Below are 25,729 nucleotides of genomic sequence, written 5' to 3' on the forward strand. Positions count from 1 at the left end.
ACTGTGAAATATTCAAGGGGGAAGTCACCAAAGCAGATACTTGGAGCCAGGTGTTTAGAAAGCTGGCACCGTCGTGAATGGCCCAATTCAAATTGGGTGTATAGATAACAACAGATTTTATTTTTACTATACTGTAGAAGCTAAACCATATTTTAGAAACTGAATTATGCCTGTAGTCCTTCAGTTCTCCCCCTTTAGCCTTCTTACAAGGGCTTTATTCAGTGACCCTACAGGAAACCAACATTTTAGTAGATAAATTAGTGTTATTCTAGCAACAAATCTCAGGCTGGTATTTGGATTCCTAATTCTCAGCCTCCCAGCGTACTACCAAACCTTGGTTATCTGGGGAACCCATTACTGATTCTTTAAAGCATGCAGTGTATTAAAAATTCCAAAGAAATGAAGAGGTTTAGCACAATAACATGAATTTGTTCAAATCCTGACCATCATTTAAGTCTCTGGGGTGCTCTGATAATACAAGTGCATAGAAAGTTGCATATTCAGCTGGGTATAGTTTTCATCTCTGGCAAAATGAAAAGGGTTTGGATATTCATTCCAGGAGCCATTTTTGAAAAGGACTTGTGATTGATATCTTAGTCAAAAAGACTTAAGGCTCTTGGAAAACACTTTATACTTGTCCAGAAGACACTGGTGCTGAAAGGCAGCAATTTTAATAATTTAGAACATTAAGAACATAATCATTTATAATCCAGCAGTGTCTTTGTACATGTCTGTGTTCTGAGGGGTTTCAAGCAGATAATACTTATTTGAAAGTCATACAGAAAAGGAACATGACTTAAAAATCTTAAGAAGAGATAATGATTAGCTCTGTAATCTGTTTTGCATCTCTTTTGAAAACGTTTAGACAGTGGTGTGTGTGTGTGTGTGTGTATAAAATAGCTTAAGAGTTCATGAAGGCTGCAAAGGTCATTAAAATCAGGTGAAGCTTTCTCCATCTGCTGTAGGAAATCGCATGTTAATGGGCAGAATTAGGTGACCTTTGCAGGAGCCTGGAGATACGTGAAGCTATTTGGAAATTCTACAGCGAATGAAACAAACAAGATCACCTGCTAGATGTATTTATTTCTCTGTGTGCAATCTCTCTTTCTGAGAAAATCTTGAATGACTAATAGTTGTTTAAAACTGGGTCTAGAGGAGCCTTATAGAAGGTTTTAAGCTCACTGGACTGATTGTCCTTGCACATAAATGTAAGTACATTGTGGACCATTAAAGTGAGTAATCATCAGATGTGTCTTATGCTTCTTATTGACACCATCACAGTTGGTAAGCAATGGAAGTCTTGCTTGCATTAACATAGGCAGATGATATGAAGAATCTTGCAGTATTTTTATTGTAACAGGAGGACTGTGCTCCTCAGCAGAAGGCTTCATTTCCATCACGGTTCCCCAGTTCTCAGTCTTCTATCCTGGGGGTGTTAAGAATAACCATTTAACTTGGACGGCTCTGTAATGGAGGACTGTGGAAATGGAGAGGATGATGATAATGCATTCCATTGTGATTTAGTAAAACAGCCTTAAAAAAGGGCTTGAGTTTCTGTGATGTGGTTTTGTTTCTCTTATAGAACACCCCAGATGTTACCATAGTACCATGTTGTTGTGCTATAAAACAAGGTAGATATTTAATGTTTTCAACAGGGTTCTGTGGCTTGCTTCCTAACCAAGCACTCTCACTTGGTGTCTTCAGCCAGTCGCTCTTACATGAAAAACAGGTGATTAAACTGTTACTTAACAGATGATTTCTATTTTCAAAACAGAAAAACAATACTTATTATCAATCCACATATAAAAGACGGGGAGTGAACTTCCTGACTTTTACAGTTAGCAAAAACAGGGTATTATGGGTATTCTTAACTATGTCTACATGTATTACATATACATATATATTATTATTTTATGTAAATGAACTTTTAAAGCCACTTTGAGAAATAACATGCTTTATAAACATAGTGCGTGTCAGCATTGTTGTAAAATTACACCCTAGTCTCCATGAATGAAGACCTAAGCTTGAAGTAGCTGATAATGTACTTATGAGTTACTAATTTCTAAGTCATTGATGTTTCATGTCAAAACAGTAACTTAAGATTTGAAAAAGTCAAATAGAAACTTGTTAAATGAAGGGTTTAGAGCAAGTATACTTGTTCCTTTGTTTCTCATTATTCCTTTCCTATCTATTAAATACTGCATCAATTTGACAGTACTGGAAATCAGAATCTATTAAATAATTACCCAGTTTTAGCAGTACCAGCGTGACAGTCCACTGACTTTATCTAAGAGATTAAATCAAGTAGTCAAAACCTTTACTGTCATAAACTCTGTGGGACTGGATGGGTGAAAGATTGGCTCAAGCTGGTACAAATTTTTTCAGTCACTACTGAATCGCGCAGTGTTGATTGCTACAGCCAGATAAAGATTTAATTTAGATCAGAAGTATTTGGAAACATTCATAAAGATCCTACAAGATAGAGTTTATGAGGGAACCAGTGCATGGGCATACTGTTAGACTGGATGTATCTTTAGAGAAGAAATATATTAAATGGCTGAGTCTGTGACTAACCTGAGTGTTGTTAACTTTGTGTATACCTTTCTTCTATATGAGGAGTTGGCTAAAGGAGTAAAGGATGATTCTTGAGATCTAACTTCTTTTCACTGATGCTCCTGATGTAAAAGCAATGGATGTGTAATCCATAAGCACTCACGGACGCGCAGTTGGAAGAGAGTAAATTAATCATACTGGAGGAACGAAAGCTTTGAAATGGGGTGAAATCGAAATTGGATGTAATTTAGTATTGCAGTGTGTAAGGTCATGCATGTCCGGATTAATTAGATTCTTACTTAAAGATAGAGAATCAGCTGAAAGTGACAAAAAGCTGCTGGAGCATTAATAAAAGGAGATTGAGGTGAGTGAGAGATTTGTCCTAACGCAGGGAACGAATTCCTGTAAGGAAGGATGGTAAAATAAGAATGCTGTTATGCAGATAAAAAGTAACTTAATTTGGCATGTTCTGTACAACTTAGGTGCTCCTTTAGAGGAAGGATTAATTCAGAACATTACAGATGCAAAGAAGGGCTATGAGGATTATTGGTAAAACTGACAACTTTCCCTGTGAGAAGACCACAAGAGTGTGACTTTATTAATCTGGAAAGACAGTGGCTCCTCATGGAAATACACAGAAAGAAAGGAAAAATAACAGAATGCTCTAAACACTCCAGATTGCTCTATTTTTCTAATGGGCACCCCTTCACTGACCAGGTCACCAAGTTACACATCCAGAAGCATCGTGGTAGGATGGCTTAACATCTTGGTGCTTTCCTCTTGGTGAGGTAGCTCAGGTTTGCTTTCTCCCATCGTGTAGGTAAATGTAAACTTTGTTCTCACATCCCCATCTCTTGTGTTCAGGAGAGTGTAGCCTGTGCAAGTCTGAAGATACCATTCTCACAACAGTGTTTTTTGATGAGGTTTTTTTTTCTTGATGTGGAAGCCTCACTCTAGAGCAGTCTGAGAACTTTTACTGAAGTGAAACAGTGTTTTGTACAAACCCCTTGAGACTTAGAAGTATATTCTTTTCTACATCGTTTTGTCCTCCCTATGGTGCCCTCTGTCGAGCCTTAAAAGGCCACGTCAAGATGATCTCTGGTGACAGCAGCAAGAAAAAGTGATGATACCAATGGATGCCATGCCATTGGCTATAGTCCTCTTGAGAATGGCTTGATATTTTCTACCTCAATCAGTACAGGTAGAGATGATCAGGTAATTAAGCTGGATTTTCTGCTAATAGATGATGTAATTTTTATTCCTGGCACTTGACTCAAGCAATAATTGCTTAGTCCTTCATTAGTTGCTGCTGTCATGCATGCAGTATTCCCAGTGGCTACTGTCAACTCACTCTGAAGAAAGAAAAGGTCTCTACTTATTCTTGTTTTCAGTGTTGAGTGTAATCAAATTCACTCAGTGTTCGTGATGCCATCCAATCTGCAGAAGAAGCGTTACGTCAATTAGCTCTGTGTACAGCGTGAAGACTGTGTGATTCTGTGAGGAGTGGGATCGCTGAGGTTGGAGCAGTGTTTTTGGAAGTTGGTGACATAATTATAAGTCAGGTCAAATATATTCCATAAATCAATGTTCCCAGCTGTCCTGCACTTGAATGCAGATGATTTATGGATATAAAATCTCTCAGAGGAGGAGGGAAAAAAAAGAAGAAAGGGGAAAGATTTCATTAAAGTAAAACTTGAACTACTCAAAACGATTTGGTATGATCTTTACATTTGAAACCAAGCCCATCGCCTTGATTCTTTTTAGTCCTTATGCTAATAAAATGATAACTGCTAGTTAAATATTGCTCTTCAAAGTCCATGTTAATTGTGGTAACAGTTCTGGGAAATTCTATTAGTTTCTGCCACAGATAAGTGTTTTCAGAGGTAGTTAAATAACATCTTTATTCCAGCTGGGACCTCATTGTCAGGTTTCTCTTCATTAGATAATCTTAAAATAGCCTTAAACTACTAGAACTGCTGCAATACAGTCAAGTATACCGATTCTTTTTCTCCCTGAGAGACAGTTCTTCACAAGGAGAGGGAAAAAAAAAAGTACTGTTGGCTGATAGCCTAGTGAGAAGTCTATCTTGTCCCAAAGTGCAGAATGTGATTTAAAACAGTTATGCCTCCTGGGTACAGCCCGACAAGCGCTGTCACTTACATGGGAAAACAATACGCTGTAATCCCTTTCTCATCACTAAAGTGTCAGTTCAGCACATGAGGTAAATGCCATCTCTGCAAAGACAGCGTCACTGTCCTGTGCTTGTATGGCTTTGCGTAAGGGCAAAAATCACCCCATCTCTAAGTATCCCCAGGAAAGTAGTAGCCAGCTGTCGGAGTGCGGTTCAGCTGTAGAAGCATCACAAACGTGAAGGTTCTGAAAATGGTTGGGTAGATTCATGGGGAAAGAACAACTGACTTGAGAGAGGCTTGTTTGGGGCTGGGAAGGAGTTTTGAAGAAGATCTGTTGTGTGCATGTCCTATTTCTGCATCTTTCCCAAGTGACGTCTAGCAGATGTCTGACCTTTGGTCTGACGTGCTGCTGTCACTCTTCTGTTTTGGAAGCAGCATGAAGTGCTCTGCTGTCTTTTCCTTCTGCCAACCTCAGATATGTGCAGGTTCAGGCGATTATGATGGAACCCAGGGGCATCAACAAAGGTCTGATACGGTACCATGCTTGTTCTCTTAGGCTAGGAAGTGCATGAATAACAAATGGAGATACCTGACTAGCTTATTTTTGTCACTGTTGTGCTTGATGTGATATGCTAAAACCTGCATCTGAAGCCTGAAAGATCTTAAGTTGCTTTTTCTTAAGAGAAGGACCATGGGGCAAACGCCAAGAAAGCATTACCTTCATTTCTTACATTTTTGGCAGTAGTGCCTTACGTGTTCTTGCTAACTGAAGTATCAATGGAGTTACAATGTGGTTCTAATTTAATGGGTATATTTAGTACCAATTCATTTGATCGGAAACTGAATCTAATTTCTGAGTTAATATTATCATTGTAATGTTTTGAAGCATTATCTATTTAATGAATCAGATTCTACACAATTACTTTAAAATTACAGTGTCTGGCATGAAAATATTATTGAAGAACACTGAGTTGATTTGAATTTTTACACTCAATTTTAACTGCATAGCTGAGATCTTTAGGATGGCGCTTTCATCTCTGCTTCTGAGTATCTGCACTTTCACCTGGGGACACTGGGAATGCATTACATGTTAATGAGGTTGCCTGTGTCATCTTGTAAAGCGAGTGCATGCAGTTGTGTGCATAAATACCCTTTCCTCTACCAAAATCAAGTGGGAGAGAAATTTTTTAGGGCTTGATGGTGTATGGATAGAACAATATCGTAGAGTAAGTGTTTGTCTAATTAACAGAGGCAGCGTTGTTAGACCTCTACTGTAAAGAGAAATTCTGTAAGCAAAGGGATTTACTTTCTTAGAGTGATGCAAAGACTTCTTCCAGAATTAGACTTCAGCAAATGAGCTTTTTGTGCATCTGAGTCGCACCTGTGAGCCAGAACTATTTCAATGTAGGAACAGTGATGAAATCTTTGACTGCAGAACTGTTTTGTATTGCACTCTATGTAGAAAACGTCACAAAATCCTTGTAGGTTACTCAAAGGAAATATTGATGTATTGTGACCTACTGTATGTTAAATGCTATTCAGACCAGGTTCTAAACTTGGATCTTTAGGTGCCTTTCCCTGGGCCATCTCAGCTGTACCAAGTATGTTTGCACTAGAGCATGAAGCACAGGTTAGACCTGTGTGCACTTGGGATAAGAAGCTCAGGGTACCTGGTTCGTGTCTCTCAACTCAATGACACAAGGTTTAAACCGTGACCAAATATGACAGCAAAAGGTTTCCTGCTAGAAATTGGCTGTTGAGTATCTTGAAAAGTAATTGTGTTGATGTTCTGCCTTTCATATCTTGGGAAGAGGTGCTTTAAACATATAATGCTTCCTGGCATGGTTCAAACTGATGCTATTTTAAGAAGTAGGAACAGAGGAATTCAGAAAATCCTCCTTTAGAAATAGTTTCAATTTAAAACGTAGCATTCTAAGTTTCAGACTCAAAATGGAGAAGATCCATCCCAGAAATGGGAGGAAGGCTTTGGATGAGGGCATACTGTTTATTATTTTTCTGCTACCATTCAGGTTTTCTATAACAACAGCACAGCTGGAACCCATTTTGAAATGAAATGCGTAGTGAACTTAAAACATTACAAATGAGCCCATTTGTGCAGTTTGGAATTCCTCTAAAACCAAGGATCTGAGCGGATAGCATTGAACTGTTCTCAATCTTCTATTAGCAAATGATTTTCTGCATCAGAGGATGAAGGAGAAGCTGTTTTCTCCCTTAGTGGAACTGCCTTAGTATTACATGGCTGATGGTCATTATTTGAGATTACCTTTGCTTTGTCTCTGGTTGCAGCTGTTTCAGGACAACACTGTGTGGTGAGATGTGCTCTGGTGGCCTCCTTTTTAACACAATATGAGCTGCTATTAGAGAGTTGCATTTGTGTTAATGCCTTTAATTTTTTCTCCTTTCCCCTGCTGTCCTTCTCTAATACACAGTTTAGGAGCCAACAGCTGTGTCTCTGCTAAATGCGTGTTCTGGGTCTGGCACTGCAAGTTGAAGATTCAAAGCTGTAATTAGAGGGGCACTTTAGCATTTCTGCTCACATACCTAAGTTGGATATTTGGTTAAGCAGAAAGGGAGCTCTATATATTTTCAGGGACTCGTTTGCTATCAGGCAGGGATCTAGTCTTTCCTGGCACCTATCTGTGTTTTGCTCTTTGGACAAAGATATTTGTGCTACAGGCTAAAAGTAAGCAAATCTTCCCATGATTCCCATGTTTGCAGTGTGCTGCAGAGGATAACAAGGCTCCTGGTGCTGTTTGCCCCCACTGTACTATGATTCTGGAAGGCATTTCTGTTATTACAGTGCAATTGGGGCACTCAAGAACGTCAAAATGTGTGAAAAATAGAAAATAAATGGACTTAAAAAAGAAAACAAAAATCAAGTAACAGATAATTAACTTTTGAGTCCAGCTGATTGTTGGTGCCTTGGCCATCACTCAGCTGACCAGACTTTGCAAGGTCTTTCGCGTAGTCCATCCAGCATTTGACATCCTGCCCCCAGCCTGACTGCAGGGCACCTGAGAACAGAGCAGCTGGCTCACTGCTGTTATTTCAAGGCCTGAGTCTCTCCTGACACATTAAATGAAGATCATGATGCAACTGAAAACAGTTTTAAAAACACATCTCCTACTATCCTTGAACCCTGCACTTTACATGTAAATTGAAACTGCTGGCAACAAATAAGAGAGTATTTTGTGGACCTCAGTCTATGGAAGGTGCAAACTCATAGCTGCAAAAATTGATAGACCTCAATAAAATTTATTTATGCAGCCAAACACTCGGAGTAACTTCCAATAAGCACAGAATTAAATTTAACAAGATATGTCAATTGCAACACTCATTGCAAGTTATTATTATTGTGATATGAGCCAATGAGATTCTGTCTGAACAGGTTATATCCATTTTTCTAGGTAACTCTCTGGTATTTGACTGGTATGCAGTTGAGCTATTACATTTTATATACACCAGCTTAAATATCAAGAAGCAATCTTTGGAGATCTATGCCACGCTGGATGCTTAAATTGCACGAGTGCTTCAGAAGCAGTTTAACAAAAAAAAATCAGTATTGATCAGAAAGAATCAAACTAGGATGTGGCTCTGGGCATCCTGGTCTGGTGGCTGGCGACCCTGCACATAGCAGGGGGGTTGAAACCGGATGATCATTGTGGTCCTGTTTAACCCAGGCCATTCTATGAATCTATTCAGTGAACCTATGAAACTATTGGATTTAAGTTTCTAGAGGAAAACTTTGAAACAGGTATTTTTAAAATTACCTGTATGCGGGCACAATCTGTAATCAAATCATGACTACCTTGTCTTTATGCATGCTGTATGTAGCTTTCTATGAGTATAAAATGGAGGGGTGGTCTTTGGATCATGCTAGGTGTTAGTGGAGGTTGGCTCTGGAAATGTGGTGAAGGATCAGTGAATGTCAGATGCAGAGAGAATTAGAGAGGTCATTGCAGACTGAATGACAGCAACTACCACAGAGAAAAGGAGTTATTTATTTCACTCGGGAAAAGCACTGAGGTAATAAAATGCCTTCTGAAAATCTCAGCTTAATTTTTTGCTCTCTAAAAGTGATAAAAATCTGTTTCAGTTACTTTTGATTGCAACCAGATTGCGTTTAACTGCTTTCCTTTTTCACTGTTGTGGCAGTTAACATGATTTCTGTTCCATTGCCAGAACTCACAAGGACAGTAGCTTAGAAGTCTTCAAAGAAAGCATCTCAGCTACAAGGAGATCCTCCTTGGGATTCCTGATAGTCCATCTTTTTGTTTTCATTCATCGCCATGCACAATATGAGTGAACCGATGACTGCTGCTTGTTTGAAGCTCTAACATACTAATTCTAGGCTTATTAAAAAAATTAAATAAAAAAGCTAGGGTTCATAATAGAATAAAGAAAATAAGTGCAAAAGAGCTACCTTCAGGCAGCTTTTCCGCTGCCTTAGTGGATGGGGAAAGTCATAGATATGTAATTTAAATGACTCTGCAGGCTGAATATCTAGCTATTCAATGTGACATTATGAAATGCTGAAATAAAGTCAGTCAGTAGAGCGTTCTGACTGATCCAAGAGCTCCAGTGGAATAGCTGATGTAGAATGTGGTTGTAATGCACCGTACACATAACATTAGATAACCCCATTCGGATTTACAGAGTTACCAGACCCAGCACTTTTCAGATGCTGGAAGGAAAGAAAAGCAACGTTACTGAATGTTGAATATTAATTTTGGAATATAAAACTGTATTAGGAGGAAAAAGGTGGCTGTGGAACTTAAAAAGCAGAAATTGGAGCCAAGTAAAACTTGGTTATATTTATGGTACAAAAATAAAGTCAAGTAAAGCGCTATGAATTTGCATTTTAAAAAAGGAATCTTAATTTTATCATACTGTGAATAGCACAGAAGCCTCCTACAGGAGTGGAAAGCTACCTGACTAATGAATTAAAAGGATATGATTAACTGGAAGTGTAACAAAAGCCATTGGGGAATGTCTATTTAAGAATGTTTCATGATTTTGAAAACCTGTGTTAATCTTGGAAGTTTAATTACATGAAGATAGGCCGGCCCGAAAACTTCCTGCAAGTTAATCCTGGTATTTCAGCAGCCTGAAGCTAAGCTTCATTTGCAAAGCCTGGATTCCTTGAGAGCCAGCTCATGTGCCATGCTGGGTGAACTGACTTGGTGCTGTAGCTTAAAACAACATTGGGTTTATAAACGTGTATATATTTAAAGCAATTCAACATTACAATTGGAGAATAGATAAAACCTCCCTTGCATATGTCCAAACCAACTAATACTTTGTGTTGAAAGTAAGATGGAAAGGAAGTTAATGGATCTCCACTGTGGCAGATGAATCCACCCCATGACAGTGAGGACTGATATGGCAGCAGAGAACCAACAAGTCATTGTACTTGTAGGGGAAATGAATGTGTTTGAAGCACTGGAGAAATCATTGGTGTTTCCTCCTGAAGCCCAAAATTTCTGGATAGCTTGAGAAATGCAGCTCTGTCAACACAAGACTTTGAAGGGTAAATGTGGATTTGCATTTCACAGTTGTGTTATCTGAATTTCTGTTAGGTATGAGCTCAAGCAACTGACATAAGAAAATTATACCTTGTTTTATGCTGGGGAATCTGCTCCTTAATTTCTTCTGGTGTAGACCCTCAGGTGACTAAGGGACAAAACCTTACCAGAGCTTTCCCTGCAGTTTAAAGAGAAGCATCTTCCTCATATTCTGAATATATGCAGCGAACACGTGGTAGGTTTTGAGATGGTAAAGGCAACTTTTCTCTTTACAAAAGTCTTTTTCTTGAAAAAACAGGTAATATAGAAGTAATTCAGGAAAATAAGGAGGTATTGATTGAAATTAACCAGTTACAACAGTAGATTGATAAGATGGCAGAAGGATGATTTTCTGAGGAATGAGCCTTTCTGAAACTTCCTATCTTGTACTATGCAGAATCACAAAGCTTATCACTTCTAGGCTGTTACACATGAAACTAATGATGACTCAAGTGACAAGCACCCTCTGCCTTCTCTTTGGTATGATGCCTGTTGAGAGCTGAGGTCACTGGACAGTGCTCATCAGAAATAGGTCTGTCGAAGTTGGATCTGTTCAGCTTAGCATTTCTGGTTGCTTGTACGTGTATTTCTGATGACTTCTGTGTTAACCTTTCTGGATGGAGTAGAAGGTATATGAAGTTGTAGCTACCACCCCTGATGAAAGAAAACTCAATAGCCCTTGAAAAGATTTACCCTGTCTTAAATGAAGTGGCTCAACACAAAGTTGATTTGCACACCCTGTGCTACATGAAGTCTGCAATCTGAGAAATTTATTACAAATGGATTCTTGTAAGACAAATCGTGTGGAATAAATTGTTTTTCTAAGGAGCCAAATGCAGCTCTTTCAGTGAAGTATAGACAAAAATTATTGATCAGAGAGCGTTGTTTGGTTTTGTTTTAATTTCTGGAGTCTTACAATTCCCAAGCACTGTCTCATTCTATGACCATCTGTTTCTTCCTGAACTCTCTTCTTATTTTGTGAGGCTAAGAATGAAATGAATCAATTTCAACCCATTTTCAGAACAAGTATTCCAGGGAAAAAGCATTGGTTGGAATGGTGTGTGCTGTTATAATTTCTATCCCCAAAGCAAAGGCATGGAAGGTGACAAACGGCACTATTGAGGTTCTTGCTCTCTTCCCCCCCTCCCCACACTGGGAATGTTGTAAATGCCTCATTGAACTGTCTGAGGGTGTGTTATTTTCAGTCTGTATCTAGAAATACAGGATAACCAACGAGGCTTCTCCCATTAGTATATTTCTTTATCCCTCTTTAGAAGTATTGTTTTTTATCTAGTGAGTCTGTGAGAGTTTGACATTGGATGACTTTATAAAACATTCTACTAATTGGATTTGTTAAAATAAATAAATCAAACACTAATTGGAACGTGCCCTGCCATTATTTTTGCTTACTGAATTAGATATAATGGCGTGAAGTCCTTTTTATCATATTTGTGCACTTATTTAAACACCCCCCTGGCGCACACTTCTGCAAATTCAATTATATATTCAAAGGAGGCACTCAATTTATGCAAGGCTGGTTTACATTTAATCCGGGGTCAAGACTCAGTAACTGATGATAGGTCTGTTCAAGATTAATTAGCATCACTCAGATGAGCAGTGGCATTGTTACAAGCCTGCAGTGTAAAACAAGGGATATTTAATCTGTCCTGTGTGAGCTGTTATTTGCTTCAATATGACCCTTTTCAGGAAGGGAACGACTTCATCCTTTTTTGGCTTTCATTTTGTGTGAAAAGAGATGGTCAACACCACATGCATTATCTTAACAGTATCAGAGTCATCTCAGTTTCCTTTCTTTTTTTGCCCTACTTAGCAATTGTATTTCTTCACTTAATTTTTAGCTGATTAATGGAAAGATTCTGGTTTGCATCCCGAAATCCTTAGCCCTGTTAATTATTAACGAAGACACCAAACCTTATTTTGGTTGGTGTGCAAGTGCTTTACTTTTCCTCTGAGCTGCTTTGTGACGCTGTGGGTAGAGCTGTGACGTGCAAACCTAGAATCTAAATTCACTTCATGATATCTTTTATAATGAATTATCTTCTCTCTGTTAATGAAAATCCCTGTTCTGCAGTCAAGCAGTTTTGTTTCAGCAGTGGCTGATTTTGTATTAAGATGGAACTTATCTATGTGGTTTTTTTTCTCTTGTTATGTTCCTGCAGAGCTGTAGCTTTTAGGTATCCATACAGGTGATGTCTTAGGAAATAGTAAATATTAAGCTTGTGCTGCTGCCAGTGAAAGGAACTCACCTGCAGGTTTCAGCCTACTATGCCATTTTGGAGTCGCTATCCCTACTTAAGTAGGCATTTAAAGTCCGTAATTACATTTTTTTGTTTAGACTGAAATTAATCAGTGGGGAGTAATTGAATTTCTAAGGACCTGGCAATGAGCTGCTCATGTAGCAGAGCGGATGGCTCCATCCCAGCAGGTTAGCACTTGTGCAAATGCCACGTGTGCCTTCACCTTGCTGCCTTGCCATCTTGCTTGGGAGCTTGTTCTCACGCACACACACTTGAACATAACAGCACACTCATCAGTTGGGTCAGCAGTATTCCCCAGAAGAGGCAAGATGCTGTGCTTCTCTTTAAACTCTCTCTTCTCCCCTTATGCACGGTTTGCTCTGCTCAGAGCCTGCTGCAGCCTGGACCAGGCTGTGGGCTCCATGGGCAGTGGGGTGCTGCTGGTTGCATGGATGGGGTGATCCTATTTGATCTGGTGGCCATATGCATGGATTAAAGCAGAGTTTGGTGCTCTAAATATCTGCAGTGGGTGTCTATGAGTGGGGGCTGGCAGCAGGGCACCTCTGGGAGGAGAAGGCAGGGCTGTGCTAGGCTGGGCATGACCACTTCCACAGGGCACAGATTGTTTGAGAAAGAGCTTTCTTGCTCACGGGTGATCATGGCTGCGTCCCAACTAGGTCCACTTTTAGTTCTTGTCCCTTGTGCCACTCTCTAGCACAAAGCCGACAGGTGCTTTCCTCTTCTTGATCACCAGGATTGAGCCGTTGTGTGCTCCCTGTGCAGCCACTCTGCTTATCCGAGCATTGAGAATCGACTCCAATGCTTTTTTTCCCCCCTGTCCTCATTTCCTGCAAATTCACCTCTCCAAATTCCAATTCTGCTTCCAGTAAATTAATCATTCTGGTTTATTGCCTTGTCACTTTGCATTTGGTGGTTCCTCCACTAACTTTTCTTTCTTCAGAAATGTAGATGTGTTTGCAGCTGCTTTTAAGGCTCTCCATGGTTTATCCTTTCTTATCCAATCTCACCACACGGGTTAGCCTTGAATTTCATTCAAGGCACTTTCAAGCTTCTTAAGGTGTTGTCTCTTATCAGTGGAAACTCCCAATTAATTTCCAGAAGCTCTCACTATCCTTGTTCAGCTTGCCCTCCAACTTCACCCGCCTCTGTGTACATAAAACAATCTATTTGGCTAATTGTATCTGTATATCAGCAATTAGGTTCCCTGTTAAATAAGGACTTCTACCCTGTATTTTGTTGTCGTCTCATTTTGCTTCTGAGACTATCAGCACCTGCGTAATTTTCTCTGTACGCGAGTCCTCGTACAATTGCATGTCTTGATCAGAGTATTTATTTGCAACTCCTTCAAAGGAAGAGCTGAGAGACAGCACCACTTACTGTACTGTAGCGTGCTTTAGAGAGGTGTTGTGTAAATGGAGTTTGTCTGAAGTCCTCCTATTAGAGTGAATCTATTAAAACTAGAATGCCCTGCGTGGAGACGGAGAGCAGAGTATTTGATATTGTCTCTTGTGCCTGCTCGCTATGGGAGAAGGTGATTTTTGGCTGCATTGCATGCTTCTCACAGACAATCCAGAGCACCTGTTTTTTCTGTCAGACATTTTAATAAGCACATTTAATATTTTAAACTTGAACTTTTTCACCTAAATTAAATTAAAACTTGAGGGAAACAGATGAAGTGCGGTCCTGCTCATTTTGACAGCTCTGAAAGCCTCACAAGAACTGTAAATTTAAAGCAAAAACTACTTTTAAATGCTGTAGGAAATACATTTGCAAGGTCTCTGCTGGAGCAGGCAAGGCTGCAAGGGTCATAAAATCTGCTAAACTCAGAACTATTTATATTAAAATTACACAACATAACAATTTTTTTCTGTTACGACAAGCTTAATCTTTAAACTTGAACAACACCGACTACGGTCAGGTACTCTATCCAACAAATCCTTCAAGCGTGTGCTTAAATAGGAATAATTTGTGTGAATTTTGACATGAATTTTTAGAAAATCATTTGTGGTTGGAGTGCACTTTAAGTCCTTTAGCAGAATAAGGATTGTATGAGGAATTTTGATGTAACTGAGATGGGTTTGGTCTTCCTTGGGACACGTAGAGAAAAAAAACACATGTTAAAACTAAAGAATGCTTAAATGACCCACTGCTGGGTAACGGTTATTGAATTGAAACCAGAGATCACTTGTGTACTTGCTATTCGTTGTGCATGTGTAGGGAATGCAGCCTGTGGGAAGGTAAAGAGCCGGGAACGTCTCTGTGCATATAACTCTGATTAGTGTCAGGAGCAATTGGCAGTTTGGCTGGCACAGCAAGATCGTGTAGCCCTGAGCAGTGCTCAGTCCCTGCAGCTCCAGAAGTGTTAGATATGTCCAGCTGACTTTGGAGTAACTGCCCAGAGATTTCTCCTTGCTTCTGTAAGAGAAAACAAAAGCAGAGCAGTGACACTGTTGTCATAATTAAGGTCAAAACCCAAACACCCAAATTACCTCATGTAATAGAGCCAGTACTACAATATGTTTGGCAAACCAAGATGGGGAGATGTGAGGAATGTACCTGAGGCAATGGAAGGGGAGGTTCAGCAGTGTAGTAATGATCCACTAGTACTAAATGGGGATAAACTAATTGAATTAGTTTGCCTGACACACGAGCATGTGTTGAAATATATATTTTTCCCCCACCGTCAATGCATTTATCTTGATTTGTAAGTGTTCAGGCAGCTGCCAGGTGGCAGTGAACCACATTCATGTATTTCAGGAACCGGAGTAGGAAAGATCACTTAGTCAACAGTCTGGAAGGTGTGAATGCCAGTTTCTATCCACTTCTTGTTATTCTCCCATTGTAGAGAAATTAAAGGCTTACACTGTGAGGTCCAGTTCTGAAAGGCCTGGAGAAGTAGTCATGTGTCACATAGGACTTTGTGTTATTAAGCATAAGAGGTGGTTGCAAGGAAGGATGCAAGTTCTCAAAGTGCAACCCAACCCAGTGTAATTTGAATCTCAAGTGAAATCAAGCGTGTATTGCTGTAGTATAGGGATACTTTGCTTGTCTTTGCCATTTGGGTTCTTTCTTTCTCTTATTTCTTTAAAAAATCTGACCTGGAGGTTTCTGTAAATACCAGCACTGGGACCCAAATGCGTGTGCTTGTTATGTGCAATTGTCCGTGAAAATGTTAAGAAAATAGGTGGAAATAAAGGGAGCTGATGGAGGAGAAGAGCAGCAATGTGAGAAGAAAGACTTCTAAGGGACACAAAAAGGTTGAATGTTCAAAACTGTTTTCTGGATACCTTCTCTGCTCTCTGAAATATATTATACATGACTTGTTTGTTCCCCAAATTTCTCCCTCTGTAAACCTAGGTGTGAGAAATTAAATGATTTTAGTGTCATGATTATGTATAATATTAATTCAGGAATGTATGTGTTTTTCTTGCTTTTAGGTGGTTGTTCCTTTGATGAGCACTACAGTAATTGTGGTTATAGCGTGGCCTTGGGAACCAATGGATTTACCTGGGAGCAGATCAATACCTGGGAAAAGCCAACGATGGATCCTGCAGTCCCAACTGGTGAGTGAGAAGCCTCAGCAGCAGCAGAGGTGTTACTCTTTGAGGATCAGCTGTTAGCCCTGAACAGATTACTGACATATATTGTGAGCACATCATAACACCACTGTCTTTTCAGTATTCTCTGAAGAGTTCACAATAATGATAACTTCCAGTGGTTTTATTTCTTAATGGAAACTAACATTATATGTTGGTGTATATGGCATAAATCCCACAGAATGCTTTGTTGACCCTGAAGAAAAGCATATTTTAGGAGAAGGCGCTATATTTTTCTGAAAACCATAGTTTGTGCTTTTTTGGCAGTTGAAATAGCTGAAGTCCCTGCTCTAAAGCAATTGACACAATGGCAAACAGAACTGGCCAGCCAACTTGACTGCAGTCTTAAAGTATTTGTTCCAGTTAATTGATTGCACTCTGACAAGCATGAACTACTTGGCAGAATTAACATCTTGTGTTGTTGTTGTGGTATTTATATGACTGTAAATTATTGGGCTAAGAAGCCTGAAATTGCCAGGTGCCTGTTAAGGGAAGCACAGAGAGCTGATGTAACAATAGTTCCCTGCTGTAGCCGTGGAGAGGCAGGCTGGTGTTCATCCCTGTGTGTTAAAGCTATTAAAAGAAACAAAACAATAAGAAAACTTGTTTGTTTGTTTGTTTTAATTACAGCCTAGATTGGAAACTGTTAGTAACTGAATCTTTCATAGCATGTGACTTGTAGGACTATTTGTTTAGACTCTGGTATCCCAAAAGTTAATTCTGAAAGTTACGTCTCTGGTCTTGTCTGTAAGAATGCATTTCATTATTCTGAATGTGTTCTCAATGAGGGCAGTTTTATTTCTACATCTCCTCACCTTCAGCTCTTGTGTGTGTCACAGTCCCTGTTCATGGTAGACCTAACTAGGGAGAGATGGCAGTTATTTGAATTTACAGATCTCAGAATGATCTGAAGGAATAGGAACAGACATAGCTGTGATGCCATCTGGAAGGCAAGGAATTAATGGGAGGGCTTGTACTGGAAAAGTTCAGTACTTTGCTAACTCCAGATGTGAAGGAAAAATCTATCTTCCTGGCTTCCATCTGAAAGTGTTTTATCATCTGAAGATGCTGGGTCTGTGGAGAAATTGATAGGCAATCAACAGGCTGGGATGGCAAACAAACCCCAGAATAGTGCAGTGTGTTTCTTAACAAGGCCTTCAGAATTGATTTTCCCAATTAAGAAGTAGATAGAGATGTGTGTGGTTCTTTCTCTTAGTGCTGTGTTCCATATTATCAGGTAGCACTAATAGTTAGATCCATAAAAGTGTTAGAGCAACTGCAAATTAATGACAACAACAACAAAAAGCAACATAAAGAAATGCAGATATCTCAATTGTATGGAAATACAGAAGAGGGAAAGCTTCTAACAACTTATAGTGTGCTGATATTGAAACGCCATTTAAGTGAGCTTAAAGGGTATGAGGGGCAATGACAAAGTGCTTCGCTTTACTAATTGTTTTCTCAGTACTAGTCATGCAGAGCAGAAAGTCAAATCAGTAGGTAGGAAAATAAGGTTGACCACAGCAAATGTGTACAGAACACATTTCTCCACTAACAAAAATATGGTTTCAAAAGCTGTCCAAATGATGCTAACGTCGAGGTAAATTATGGTGGTCAATTAAACTGCCTTAAGCTTGCAGAGATGCTAGCGCTATTACTGGGAGTCTGTATTGCTGGATGGAATCTTAATGCATATGTTGTTTGTATTGGTTACTTGTTTGAAAGTCTGTTTTGTGAGAATAAAGGATTACTTAAAAATCATCTAGTGGCAAAGCCAGCCAAATAAACTGATGAACAGCATGTTCCACTCCTACAATCAGAGACATCTTTAAAGCCAGAGTACCAGAACATTTGGTGATTGACTTTCTATTTTGTTTAATTTATCCACAGCAGCTGAAAGCAGCAGGGTGGAAATCCATCGAGTTTGCAAGGGTGTCAAAGGTGGTAACAGTGGTTGGAATAAGCAACTGTGGCCAACTGGAGGCAGGAAATCTCTTTTAGCATGGGCAGGAGCAACAGGAGTGCAAGAATGCATAGAGTTGTGAGCAGTAATGTGTGTTTTCTTGATCAGGATGCTGTTTTAGGCACTATGCAGTTCTTGTGTGACTGGAAACAGCATAAAATACTGTATTGTGAAAGTGGTAAAGCATGAGTGAGCAGACATTAAATTGGTTCCACGATACTAAACAAGTCTGCAGCACAACCTGCTGGGAGACGTTGGCAGAAAAGCGTGGCCTCACCCCATCCTGGTCAGCCCACATTAATGTTGCTCTCAGAGCTATTTCCTTGTTTAAAATGTCAGCTTTCATAAGCACCAGCTTATGAAAGCTGGTCCCTTTGAATTGAACTAAGTCACAGAATTCCATCCTCCTGAATACTAATGATAACATCTAGTGCTTTTTACAGTCCTTTTCATCGTTAGATCTCAGAGTGCTCTTCAGAGGAGGTCAGTATCATGAATGAGAGCCTGAGTCTGTTATACCATGTAATTCTCTGCTCAGACACTGCTGCAAAGGTCTCTGCTCAGGGATGACTTCCTATTTTTATTTATATTATTTTGAAATCCAAGTGTGCTCCTCAAAGGAGGGGGACAAAAAAAAGCACAATTAAACTGCTCTATTAGCCATGTAAAAGTTTGTAGGCAATTTGTTTTACACCACTGCTAGCAAATAAACTGTTTGTCGTGAATTCTGTGGTTAATTCCTTAGGGCTGGAAACTGTGTTAATTGGAGGATTAAGAACCAGATGTTTGTTGTTTCAAATAAACGTTTCAGACAACCTGAAATAAATGAATTTGTAGGTATCTAGTCCCCAGACTTTGGTGCAACTCTTTCCACCTCCTTGCACGATAGCAGGAGCGATTATAACAGAATATTCCATAACAGATGGGTGTTTACTTAAGCTTGAATTTCCTCAGTGATGAGTATTCTACAGCCTCTGGGCTACTTGTTCCACTCTTTGAGTTATAAAGGTTCTCAGTACTCATCTTCCATTTTCCCTTTTATGGCTTAATCTCATTATTTTTTTCTCTATCTATGACTAGGAAGAATAATCAGTTGTTGCTCTCTTTTATTATCTCTGACGTAGCTGTGTGAGGTTAAGTCTTTGTTTCCCAGGACTAAGTATGACCCAGTGCTTTTAACCTCTTTTAATTCAGAATGTTTTGCTTCCTTCTCTCTATTTAATGCCTTCAGTCATTACCTTCTTATCTTTTTTGGGTATTTGCCTAAAGCTCTCTTATCAAGCTGGGGTTTGATACACTGTATAAGAGTCTTGGCAGGATGTGTGGCTGTAATTCTGTTCCAGAAGTTTAGACTACAGTACGTAGTTATATCCTGCTCCTTGTATTTGCTTGATGCAGTTTTTATTCTTTCTTTCCCCGCAAATAACTAGTCTTTATGTGCTTATGTATTAGATGATTTGAGATGAACATGGGGGTCTAGTCTGTGTTGAATGACAGAAGATGCTTCCTTGCTGATAAAAAGGCCTGAGCTGTTGTGTATATCAGAGGCAAAAGCTTGGTTCATGGAACAAGTTCTTGTGTTAAAACTAAGAAAAACACTGGCTTTACTTTGCATGTTATGACACTGCAGCATTCCAGGAACCCTGCACCTGCCTACCCTTGCAGCATTTGTGAGAATATATTAATAATGGAAGTATTTAACATTTAGCATTTGCATGTTCAAAGTATTTTACTGGCATTTACTAATTAACTCCAATGGAGACCTTGCTGGGCTGACTAGACTGGAGCAATTACTTTAATTGTGTTAAATACAGTCGTCCTCTGAATGCAAAGCTATGGTACAATGTGCCTTTGTGCATCAGTGTTAGGCTGGCTGTTAATCTGCTGGTTTGGCTGTGTGAAGTTTGGTGGAAAGCAATCAGCACACAGCAGTTTGAAGGTCTGGCCTCATCTTCCCAACTGCTGATTTCCTTTCATTTATACAAACTGGCACTTAGTGTAAGTGCTAGTTTACTTTGTATGTATGTGTGTGTGTATATCCATAGTTATCCTGTAAAGATGAGCAATATCGCTGCTGTTTTGGGCTGAATCAAGTAGACATTGTGTTTATCTAAGAAACAAATTTAGATGAGCTTAGAGCTGAATTAAAAGGTTAGAAGAAATCAGAGCATTCAGAATTAGCACTGTGGCATTAGTGTGTCACTTACCGAGTGCAGGCAGCTTACCTTTCCTCACACCACAAAAATCAACAAGACCCATTATCAGCCAGCAGTATTTTCATGCTAGAAATGGATGCATTGTTATCTAAGGGTTGAACTCACTTGAAATGTGTAACCGACAGTTTGGAAGCTGCAAATGTTTGTGGAAAATGCCACGAGTACATAATTTTGTGGGTTTTCTTGTGTGTATTTATGTTGTGCTTCTCAAATAGCTGCTAAGTAGCATTGCACCACAGATATGGAAGTGTGCATGTACTGCATTTGCACTCTTGCTGTTTACAGCTGAGCTAAAGCATTTGAACTGTTTCACAGTGCTTCAGAAGACAGAGTATGGTAGTACCAAGAGACTGCAAGCTGCCCTATTGGTTTAAACCCTAATGGCAAGTGCAACATTGAAATAAGAGGTTCACTCTTCAGAGATGGCAGTCAGCATTTGTCCTATAGTCTTCACATGAATATGGAGAAGGGTTCTGTGCTGACACCTTATAATTGTAGATGTTTTGAGATAATGGTAAGGTTAAGACACAAACATGTCCTGTGAACTTCCGTATGTGAGTTGGTATTGCATGACACAATGAAATGAACCTAACTTGAGAGGTGCTTGGTGTTTGAATTGCATTGCTTCTCTTGAACTTGTAGTGGATTTTTTCTTTTCTCTTGCAGCAGAGATAAGGGATGGGGACTCTTCTCTCATCTAATTGGGCGTGTACTTTTGTTCCAGTAGCTGGAGGGCTCACTAAGCTTCTCACTGAAAGAACAGAAGGGTTATCATCATTAGCATTGCTTCATGAAATAACCATTTAGCAAGTGAACATCATAGGCATGATGTATATCTGAATACCAGATGGCTAAATTCTACTTGGACTCCACTGAACTGAGTGAAGTTTTATGTTTCTCTAATAGGCCAAATGCTTTCCTGTGTCACCTTCTTCTTTGCAGCGAGTGGCACTGTGAAGTTAGTGTGAATGAATAATTGTGGAACAGCTTTCTTTGGGGAAGATGATAAACTTTCCATCTATGCCTACACAGAAGACTGACAGGATTGTTCAGTTTCATTCAGAGAGGAGTGATGTGCAGTCAGTGTTAGCCTACCCAAAGAACAGAGGACCTCTGTACACACATCAGGCATTTCTAGTTTTATTTCTTCAAGGCTAGAGTAAACACCAACGTGAGTTAGACTCAGCTTTTTTAAGTTTGAAAGGCAGTGCAGTAGAATTAACATTTTCCTGTGTCAGAGTGGATTAATACTTGCTTACAAGAAAATAAACAAACTTGTTAAAGGAATAAATTAAAACCCAATTGTGTCTATGATGAATCATGATCCAATTTTGTCTGAGAGGGGAGAAGGAAAATTGGCTCAGCTGTCTATGTATTGTTTCTCCAAAAAGTATTTTTTGTGGGGGAAAATTACTAAGAATGAGTGAAATATGTTTGTTCCCACTCTCTGACTTCCATAGGAGTAAATAGATTAGCCTGGGGACTGGGGACTGAACTCAAAGTAATTTCTCAGCTTTTAAGGTCTGAGCAAAAAGGGATCTGTGGAGACTTTTCACAGTGCATTTTAATTCTGCTCTTTACCATCTCACTTAGTGTCTGTATTTTGGGGTTGGCTTTTATAGTAACAATTGTAAATAATTCTTCTGAATTTTCATCACTAACTTAAACTGACTTGAGTCTGGGGGGATGATTTACATCTTTCCCCTGATTTTATTTTAGGTAAGTGTACCTAAGAATGCTTAGAATTGGGAAAATGAATGATTTTCATCCATACAGCTGTTTATCCATACAGCTTTGGGATGGACAGAACATTGTAAACAACTAGAGGGAACTTACTTTGAACTGCACCTTTTAAATTGCTCACACTTATGCTATCTATCGGGTCTCCCCAGAAGCTATTACTGCAGCTGATTCTTTAATAGCTGCTTGCAGCCCAGTGTTAGTATTTAGCTTTCCCTCAGAGGAATATATTGTCATCCATATTTTTTTTATTTTCTCTGGTCTAGGTTATCTGTAAGTAAATCATACCTGCATTACTATATAATTTGCTTTTCAGCCAAGGGAAACTAGCAGTGAAGACCATGAGCAATTACTTCTGTTGCACACAATTGCTTTCAGGAAGGCAAATCTAAGCAATTAGTCTTGAGGGTGATTCGTACCAAATATTAGATTTCTATCTGGTGTTCCTGTATTCTAACACCAAGTAGATTTCTTCTGTGGTTAGACCTACTGATTTTGGGTGGACCATAAATAGTAATGAATTAAAGTACGTGTGAAATTACAGACTTGTAAATTAACAATCTTGCGCTGAAAAATAATAAGCATAAGTCAGCCAACTACTCTGTGATGTTATATGCAGGAGAAGTTGATTTAATTAAGAACTCTTAGCTCTCCAGAGGCTCGCTTCTGAAGGAAGCTACATCCCGGTTATTAATGTTTTGTCAGTCCATTGTGAAATAGAATCTTTCCTTATGCGTCGTTGTGAGAGGTCAGAAGAAGCTTCCATGTAGTTGGCACTTTGGTACTGTCATCTTGCTTAGCAAGGGAGCGTAGTTTGCTCTGAACATGCACATATCAAGATAAATCAAAGAGGGTGGAAAGAATGACTTCTAGGAAGGCCTTTTAATGACCGTGAAGGAAACATGTAGGGAATGCATGTAGTTACTGCAACTTGATGTGTTAAATGGTACGTTTGAACTGTTGTGAGTCTATTTCTGATCCTTTTCAGTGGAAAAAGTCAGAAGTGGGACTGTTTGTGAGTGCCAGGACCTTTCCATTATCACCATTAGAGAGACCATGACACTTAAAAAGCAATGCCATAACATCGTTCAGCATCATGCTAGGAGGAAGGACAAGAAATCCATTGTTATACATGTTTATCTTCCATAGTTCCAGGCATATTCATTTTTCTCAGAACCTGTTGGCTCTGTCAGGAACTGATGTTTTTCAGCATCTTAGATTAGGAACAATGCAGACTATGAGGGCGTGCTGTCCACGTGCCATGGGGTAGTTGTTTGAGAGCCAAGTTAAGGCGCTGTATAACCAAAGTAATGGAAAAACATTTCTAATTTAAAACTTGAAAATGTTAGAGAGTTGGAAAGAAATGTTTCTTTTCATGTTAGGTTTCTTCCAAGTGGATAAATACGATCTAGTTTAAATGCCACAGAAGTTAATATAGTTGTGTTAAAATAAGGCTAGCGTAGAAAACGAGTTTACTTATCCTGTGACTAAGATCTTTTGTTTTAAGTAGTTAATTCTGTAGCTTCCTATAACAAAGGGAAGATTGATAGTTTTATACTCCACTTGTTAGAAGGTTTGGAGCAAGAAAAGAAGTGCGCTATAGGAAGACGAGCAAGATGTGTGAGTAGGAAGAGGCTCAGAGAAGGTCTTTCTGGTGAAGCTGGTATAGTAAAACTGATAAATGTGAAAGTAGTGGCTACTAAGGAACAGAGGAAAAACAATGACTAAGGTCATCTAGAGAAGGTAGACCCAAAAAGGAATAAGTCTGAGAGAAGAATGACCTGAGCAGTCTGTATGGACAGATGGCCAAAGTCAAGATAGATTAGATATGAATAAGATATCTTTGGATAAGATTGTGAATGAGGAGCGAACGTTGAAAGATAAGGATTTACGAAAGGAAATGCTGAGGAAACAGTAGGCAAAATTACATCTCAGAAGTGATCAGAAAGCAACAGAGGAAAACCTTGGAGGCATTCAGAGCAGAGACTGAATGGAATACAGGAAAGGCAAAAGGTTTAGTCAAGGTCCAGTCCATCATCTGCTTTTATAGCAGAGTCTTGGGCAGTTCTCTATGGGTGTTCAGCTCCTCGCAGCTGCTTAACACCAAGTCAGTGGAATTTTCCTGAAGTCCTTTGAATTTAGTGGATACTGGATACAGTCACTGAAGGGTACTGTATGTTGTAATGATTGTCTGACTAATGCAGTACTTTTCCTGTTTTATTTCTTCCCAGTAAGCTCATCTTTCTACTTTTATTATTACTATTACTTCTCTCACAAAACCAGACTCAGCATCAGAGCACAAAGCTGTATTGCGGTATCTAAGATTCCAGTGTCATTAATTATTTAACTTTACCATAGGCCTAATTTGTTGTGTAGTGAAATAAGTGAAAGCCTTTCCACCAACCTCAAAATAAATGAGATGAGATTTCATAATAGGCAGAGTACATAGTCTAGGCTTTTAAATACTTCAGTCCTTAAAAGGATGCAGGTTGTTTGGATTGAATGGTAATAACCTCAGTTAAGTGATCCTGCTGAGAACTGTGACTACTAAGAGCCCTAAGTCATTTTTTGTTCTTAGGAAATACCAGCATTTCCCATTTCCAATAGTAAATCTTTAGTGCATGTAATTCAGCACATAAAAGGAAAAAAAAAAGAAAGGTCTGTTTTCCTGAAAGTCATTTGTGTGTGTACAAAAAGAAGCTGATAGCAACAGCTTTCGCATATTCTCATGAGAAAAAATAATGTATGCATCCCTTGCATTAGGCAATCCAATGCCTTCTATAGCATTCACCTCTTTCAGAAGGAGTGGGAACTGTTGCAGTTGTATTCCTTTGAGATGAAAGTTGTAATACTACAAATTATCGCTTGTTTTCAGTATGGACTAGAAAAATAAATGCAATTTATGCTTTTAAATGTGGAAAATTAAGCAAAATAAAGCAATTTTATATGTTTGAGGATCTTTTCAAATGAAAAGCTGCACTCAGTGAATTCTCATCAGTTCCTTTTCTCACTGTCATGTTTCACGATGTGAACTCTGAATTGAATGAACAGCTGCAGTAAAATGGTACCAGTCAAGTCACAGGGAATTCACAGGGAGTTGAGACATTTCAGGCTGTGACACAGCCCTTTGGAGCTCTCATTTACCTTGAGAAATGGTTGACTTTTAGCATAATGTCTTCAGTACAGCTCACAAATAGAGAGGTGTCAAGCCCTTATTTGCAGTACTTATACTTAGTACTAAGAGTCAGCCTTGTACAAACAGAACAAAGACTCTTACTATCACTATTAGGGGTTTATATTTCTAATTGTGGAAACAGATTTTTTTTTCTCCTGGTCTTCCCCTTCAGTCTTACTTACAGTGCAAACATGAGAGTTAATATGAAGGAAATGGCAGAGTTGATCTTAAGGGTGTTTTAGGGAAAGCAGAATAGGAAATGAAAGACATGGCTCAGGTGTCTAAAAGCCTTCTTAGTTCACCTGAAATAAGGCTATTCTTCACATTAAAGATCTGACTGTATCCCTTTGATCCTTGAAAATGCCACCTACTGCAGCGTATGGATGTTGGCTGAGCCAGGATGCAGTTTCAGCTGATGTCTTGGTCCAGTCTCATGGCTGTGCCTCTGTGCACACAACAGAAGCAGTGGGCAGAAACATGCTGAAAGCAC

The 25,729-nt window shown here is 39.2% G+C and overlaps 1 protein-coding gene across 8 annotated transcripts in view; it reads left to right on the forward strand.

Moving 5' to 3' along the window:
• The window catches only part of LOC146755455 (receptor-type tyrosine-protein phosphatase T-like), a 353,697-nt gene that overhangs the window by 278,579 nt on the left and 49,389 nt on the right, over nt 1–25,729 (forward strand). For 7 of the 8 annotated variants that reach the window (XM_085525430.1, XM_085525436.1, XM_085525431.1 and 4 more), the window contains one exon: nt 15,987–16,112. In XM_085525430.1, coding sequence (XP_085381556.1) covers nt 15,987–16,112 — 126 coding nt within the window. Of the gene's footprint in view, nt 1–15,986; nt 16,113–16,412; nt 25,008–25,729 lie in introns of those variants that run through there. The other variant, XM_085525437.1, reaches the window with a different exon arrangement.

The sequence above is a fragment of the Coturnix japonica genome, chromosome 32 (genome assembly GCF_054131305.1).
Source record: "Coturnix japonica strain WE chromosome 32, WE-NBRP24, whole genome shotgun sequence".
Taxonomy (NCBI): Eukaryota; Metazoa; Chordata; class Aves; order Galliformes; family Phasianidae; genus Coturnix; species Coturnix japonica.